The following is a 7216-nucleotide window of genomic DNA, read 5'->3' on the forward strand; positions in this document are numbered from 1 at the left end:
ATACACACATATACAAGTCTAACATAAAGTTAGCCCAACATAAAGCATGATCAGATAAACAAAATAGCAAAACAACCAAAGCCAAACTATTATTTGTTCACAAAGACTTCAAACCATAACAAAGGCCTTAGGGGCCACAAGGCATCCTAAAACAACATGATACAAAGAAAAAGGAAACATCAGTAACAATTTTTCACACCCTGAAAGGGCAGCTCTAAACAACTTCATCAGCACCATCACCGCCACTCCTACCAGCACCATCACCACCACTCCTACTAGCACCATCACCGCCACTCCCACCAACACCATTACTATCATTTCCACCAACGCCATCAGCGCTACCCTCACCAGCACCATTACCGTTACTCCCACCAACATCATCACCGCCACTCCCGCCAGCACCATCACCACCCTCCCTCAAACACCATCACCACCCGTCCCTACACCTAACTCACCTACACCTTCCTCACCATCATCAAACGTACATACTTCCCTCACTCCATCAACCTCCAAATGACCTAACCCAAGCAAACCAGCAAAATCCATAGTTGCAAAATCCAGTAAAGCATCATCCAAGGCTGAAGAATGACTAGACCGTGAGTCGCTAGCCGAAGGATCGTACATCCTGGCATCAACCTAGGCTTTCAAATTCGTCCAACACGACTCCTCGCCAGCAACAAAAGCAGCATGACGAATGTGACTAATGCGACCAGTGAACTCAGGGTGCTCAAGGAGTTTGTCCATCACACGTACAAGACCCACCTGAAGGAGCCAACTACGGTCTTCCCTCAACATCTCTAGCTCTCGCTCGCGATCAACAACATCTCACTCCAAGCTCTCATTCTGAATCATCAAAACTTCATTTTCCTGGGTCAAAGATTCCACTTGACCCTCCAAAACACCACGCACATCCTCCAACACTGACTTCCCTGAAACTAAAAACCTGTTCTCATCCTCCGGCCGAACAACCATAGCACTTAACCTCGCCACCATACTCCTCAAGCTAGCTTCACTCTCGACCAGGGAAGAATGTACACGTTCCAAATCATCGAACTGTTGCAAATGACGGGACCCGACAACTAGTTATGTCATAGCCTACGCATCGCCGTATGCAAGGTTGTGGGCCAAAACGACATTGCCCATGGAATCCGTGTCATCCAGGGTGGCTGGAGGCAGAGCATGGCGGGTAAAATCTAAAGCAACAGAGCGCATAGACAAACGAGAATCGGGTCGTAAACTCCATCCCGAGATTAACACAGGAAGAGTAGGGGCAGACCCCTGAAACAATCGCTCCGGACTACTCCTTAGAGACAGAGGATTAACACCAACACTCACCGAAATCGGAACAAGGGGTTGATGAGACACCCTCTCAATACCCTCAAACTATTGAACGTCATCATCGAGTATCACCAACACATCCCTTGGATCGGAAGGGGGAGAAGATAACAAGCGCATAAGACCGCGACACTGCATCACCCGCCACCCAACGGGTCCTGAAGCAACCTCAGGCGCTGGTCCGCTCATCGCCTGCACGACTTTCCTTTTTCTGGCAATCCGGCGAGCGCTGGTTACTATCCCAACCTTGCTATCCACCACGACGTTAGCGGCTAATCCAGTAGGACCAGGAGATGCAGTCGCAGGAGTAACAATAGTGTGCGAACCTGGGTAGCTCTGCGACGCGATCGAACTACCCATGGGCTGGGGGGATACCGGGATAACAACGGACAAGCATCGGGGGGGGGGGGGGGGGAGGTAAAGTCTTGTACAAAGGCACCGCACGGTGCTCCAGCTTCATTTGGTAGCGACCCCATAGTACAGAATCCATAGAAACAGAGCACTCGTCACCTGTTAAACAAAACATATATATAAAAAAAGAAAAGAAAAAGGGGGGGGAGAGAAGGAGAAAGGAAGAAGGAGAAAGAAAAAGAAAGGTGAGAACAACTTACCCTTTGAGATGGTGTAGAACACAGGCATCTCCCCCGGGAGCGCCAACTAGGGCTCATTCCGAGACCAGCAAGCATCACCTCTGACATCACGTCAACATCCACCTGAAGAGAACACAAGAGATATGAAGTCGCTTGGTTATGAGGAAACAGCTTGGGAATAGTGTCCAAAGGCATCGCCGCCCGAGGATGCTCACTGCCGAGCAACTCCCGGTTAACCCACAACCACCGGTCTTGCCAATTCTTAGGAGGCTTACTGTCAATAACAAGATTATGCCACCCCGACGGGCGGAGAAAGTATACTTGTCATTGGTGGCAGCAAACCGGAAGAAGTACTTGAAAACGAAGTAATCGGGCATGATGCCATTAGCACGATATATCATTTTGAAGGCCACCACCTTGTGAACAACGCAGGGAGTCGGCATCGCACGCTACACCCACGGCGGTAGAGTATCTCCTCTTAAAAGTCGGTCAATGGGAGACGAAGACCAGCGTCGAAATTCTTCAGGTAAATACCCATCTTCCCGGGGGAGGTCGAGTAATCAAGGAGTCAGAGACAGGAAACTCCACCCTGTCAGCCGGAGTAAGACCGTACGCCTCTTGAAGTACGACAAACTCAGAAGAACTAGGGATTGACCCTTGAGCGATATCTATGGCGGAAAATAGAGAGGAAAGAAAGAAGAGGGTAAAAAGGCAGGGTGAGAAATGCAAGAGAAAACCGTTTGAAGAGCAATAAAAGAAGAGCGACACATGACGTAACCGCCGCGCGTACGTTGAATCGTCAGATTGCCGGAAATGAAGTGACACAAGAGTGAAACAATGACACGTGTACCAATAGTTAAGTCCAGAACATCACAACTAGGGAGCATACGCTATGACCACTTGAATGGGGGACTTGATGATGCGCCCCTTAGAGTGGACCCGAGACAGGCGAGCCACGACAAGGCGCCTCCGGTGGGAGCCGACTCAGCGACCCTAGACTCCCGCGAGGCGACCGCACAGAAGGCTCGCCCTCGCCAAAATATTGTCTTTTAGCTACAACCTGACAACGACGGCTCTAGGAGAAAAAACGCCCAGACAGAGCACAATCACCTGGACCAATCACCGGGCTGAACACGAATGTGGAGCAGGACTCCCCAATAAGAGCGACGGATCCTGCCGAGATTGCGGTACCGGTCTCTAGTACAGACCAAGGAAGATCTCCACTATAAAAGGGCCTCACCTTGTCCCCGAAAAAGTAAGTCTTTCCTTCTCCAGTCATAAACCTCCACACTCTAACCTTCAACATACTAACTTCACATTCGGAGCGTCTTTCCGGGACCTCCTCCCAGAAAACGGCTGACTTGTTTCTTCTTTGTGTGACCTCTCAGGCTTAAGGGCTGACAAGTTCTACTCACGACAAGTGGTTTGGAGCCAGGTCGTATCAAATGGTATTCGTTAGTTAGTTAGGTAAAGGTAGTAATGATTTCTTATGTAGCTGATGGCGGAGAGTAGGTCAAAGAGTTACCTTAGGGTAAGCCTAGGATGAGATTGGTGCAACGGTCAGTAGTAGTGAAAGGGAGTTGGTGAAGCGAAGGCAATCCTTGAGGAAAGTACGCATAGATGTGGAAGATAGTATGGGCCCGTACTACTGAAAGTAGAGGATCTGTACTCAAGTCAAGGAGGGCTAAGATAGAACCAGGGAGCTTGTAGAGTGTCTGAGACCTCTCGAGGTTATGTATGACCCTGACGCTTATGTGTTTTGTTTCTGAATGGTGGTGACACGTCACGGAGTAGGAGGCTCAGTATCGGGGTCAGGATCAGGTTCAGGCTCAGGGGCAGGTTCCGTGCCGGTTGAGGACGGACTACGCGAGCTCATCACGTCTGAGATTACGAGAGGCATCCTTGAGGTGACCCCGCTGATTTTCGGGTCGATCAAGGAAGGGATCATAGAGCTGATGGAGGAGCGTCTCAGGGCGTTCAGGAGTGACATGGCATCAGGCCAGATCGGGACACACACACTCACCTTCAAGGATTCCAGGGGATGTGGTGCACCAGACTTTCATGGGGTGAAGGACCCCATTATGGACAGGAGGTGGATTTCAGAAATGGTGTCTGCTCAGTTGACGAGCTTCTGCCGTGAGGGGGCGAAGGTCCGGTATGTTGCAGGATGTTTGAGGGACCGAGCTCGAGATTGGTGGGAGGCGGTCAGTGATACGTTGGGAGCTTAATCTATTGACGCTATGACCTGGTCAGACTTTGTGACCAAGTTTAGGGTTGAGTTTGCATCGGTTGTTAAGCTTCAGTAGCTGGCCCGAGAGTTTCTGGATATGAGGCAGACGACTGAGACAGTGGTGGAGATTACCGCCATGTTCAGGGATAGGGCCTTACTGACGAGGAGATGAGGAAGACCCGGTACTATGACATATTGAGAGTTGACATCCGAAAACATGTCAGATACTTAGCATGCCCGACTTTGGAGGACATGATTGCTAGGGAGAGAAAGGGAGATTGACATAGAGCACATCTGAAAAAGGAAGGAGGAGGTTGGACAGGTTACTGGGGTTTCGGGGAAGAAAACCAAGGGATCCGACACTAGGTCGAAGAGCCAGCAGAGCCAGAGCCGTTGTGGGAAATGCGATAGGCCACATGAGGGAGTTTGTAGAGCTGGGGGGCTCGGGCTGCTACAAGTGCGGCAAGACTGGGCACTTTAGCAAGGATTGTACAGCCCCTTCCCCTACCATTCGGAAGTCAGTCCTGATTTGCTTTCATTACAATCAGAGGGGCCATAAAAAGGCCAACTGCCCTCGACTTACATCAGGAGCGTCAGTGGCGGCGCCAGCTCTAGAGACCCTGCGGATCACGGATGGCCGGTAGGGCAAGACAGAGGCTCCAATGGTGAGGAGCCGAGCCTTCCAGCCGACCGTCTAGGAGGCGTGTGCCACACTAGACATGTTGACGGGTATTTTTTCTACTCCCTAACTCTTATTACATGCCGTTCATGATATTTATGTGCTATGTTTATGTGTTTTGTTTAGGATCGTTCCATGTGAATGGAATTCCAGTACATGTGTTATTTGAATCGGGGGATACCCGATCATTTGTCTCTCTTGCACTTAGCAAGAGGTTTTCTGAGTCTTCGGGGATGTTGGAGTGTCCTCTAGAGGTCGAGATTGCTGATGATCGATCTGTCCAGGCATCAGAGGTTTTCATAGATTGCGTTTTGAGGATGTATGACGCGCGTTACCTTGTAGATTTGGTTCCCATTCCGTTGCATGGAAACAAGGTTATCATCGGCATGGATTGGCTAAGCCCTAATTGGGCGGTGATCAGCTGTGCGCAACAGTTGGTGCGTGTCAGGACCCCAAGTGGGGGAGAGTCGGTGATTCAGGGCGAGAGACTACAGCGTGGACCAACTATGTGTTCGGAAGCGACGGCTAGGTGTTACCTTCAGCAAGGTTGCGCAGGGTATGTCGCCTACGTTATGGATACCCGGGAGGCGGGTAAGGTGACTGTGAGTGATGTGCTAGTGTTGCGAGAGTACCCAGACATATTTCTAGAGGAGTTTCATGGGATACCTCCGGAGAGACAGGTGGAGTTCACGATCGACCTATAACCAATGCACCATATCGGTTGGCTCCTCCCAAGATGCAGAAGTTGTCTACACAGCTGCAGGAGCTATTAGACAAAGGATTCATGAGGCTGAGCAGTACGCCTTGGGGAACCCCGATCCTATTTGTGAAGAAGAAGGACGGGTCCCATCGGATGTGTATAGAGTATGGGGAACTGAACAAGGCAACAGTGAAGAACCGTTACCCACTCCCGAGGATTGATGATGTCACCCCCCTGAACCAGACGACGGAAATGTTCGGGGGCTCGTGTGACTAACAATTGAATGATCATCACAATGAATATACATGAAACATAACACATTCTTCACCAACATTACATAATAAAACCAATATTGTTCACATCAAGTACATTGTTAAATTACATAAGTTCTAATTGTTCAAAGTACGATAAGTGACGTTACATAAACAAAACCATACACGCTTGCATATTTTCCAGCTTAACGATTACCTAAGAATACAAGTTATTTTGAAAACGGTCAACATATATAATGTTGGTGAGTTCATAAGTATATTTGAGTAAAAGTCTCTGTATCTTTCGTAAACCCAGAAAATCCGATATTTTCTGTAAAATGTTTTGAAAATGATGTGAAAATCAAGTATAAATGCATGTGTGAATTTAATGGATAAAACTTGTAAGAGTGTAGTTTAGATTCGTTGTATTCTGAATAAATGATAATTGTATATGAATAATTTCCCCCAGAAAATCCGATATTTTATGTTTTATTATTACATCTAAGTTCTTGTATCGTTAAATAAGTCGTTTTGCATTAACACAATTAAAGAGTTTATCAACAAAATGTTAATCTTTTAGTATCGAATCCCTATATGAGCTGTTATAACCATACATGATAATGACTAGGTCGCCCGTCTTGGTATTTTCCAAATGTCGGTCTTGCTAAAGATGTTGTCGCCCTAGACTAGCCTAGTCTAGTTGTAGCGTACAGCTAAGGCGCGGGGGGTCACCCCGTATAGATCTATACACAATCTACAGACTACGATTGTACACTCAGTGGTTCCAACCGACAAGTCTCACTAGATTCTTAACCTCTTTTTGTATTATGTTCAATGTTTACGTATTTGTGAGATGTTTTTGTATTCGAAGGGTACTTGAATAAGTTTACGGATTTTAATGATTACATAAGGGTATCATTACGGATTATTAACATAAGAAATTTCCATTCCAAACCCTATTAGTATGTAATTTGGCCACAAAGGCCCAACCACATGCAAAAGGGTAATTTAGGCCTAGTAGACACGTAAATGGGCCACAAAAACCCAATAACATGTAACACAATACTTAGGCCCAAATTAACATGTAAATGGGCCACATGACCCAATAAACATGTCATGAAAAACATTGGGCCCAATGGCCAAGAAATGTGAAAATTGGGCCCAATAAATAGTTTTTGACGTAATTCGTTCGTTATTTTGATTCGGTTGTTTGTTTTAGTTTGAGGCTTAATAGATTGATGATAAAAGGCTTTCATTTTCTAAAAATGACATACTTAGCCAATAATACTCAAATCTCTAATTAAGGTACAAAGTTTTGTAAAAATGACGCTTTAGTCCATAATTTATAAAAGTTTGCAAGTTTGTCCCAAATGTTAGTAAATTTACAGTTTTGACCCAAAATGTTATATTTTTACATTTAAAACCATGTTT

At 46.9% G+C, this 7216-nt stretch overlaps 1 protein-coding gene across 1 annotated transcript; it reads right to left on the reverse strand.

Moving 5' to 3' along the window:
* Positions 1 to 214: 214 nt before the first annotated feature.
* On the reverse strand, positions 215 to 624 carry LOC111882633 (glycine-rich protein DOT1). Its single transcript, XM_023879006.2, has 2 exons — positions 490 to 624; positions 215 to 412 (listed from the first exon to the last, which is right to left on the reverse strand). The coding sequence occupies exons 1-2, from the start codon at positions 622 to 624 to the stop codon at positions 215 to 217; spliced, it is 333 nt and encodes a 110-aa protein (XP_023734774.2).
* Positions 625 to 7216: the final 6592 nt, after the last annotated feature.

This window comes from Lactuca sativa, chromosome 1 (genome assembly GCF_002870075.4).
Source record: "Lactuca sativa cultivar Salinas chromosome 1, Lsat_Salinas_v11, whole genome shotgun sequence".
Taxonomy (NCBI): domain Eukaryota; kingdom Viridiplantae; phylum Streptophyta; class Magnoliopsida; order Asterales; family Asteraceae; genus Lactuca; species Lactuca sativa.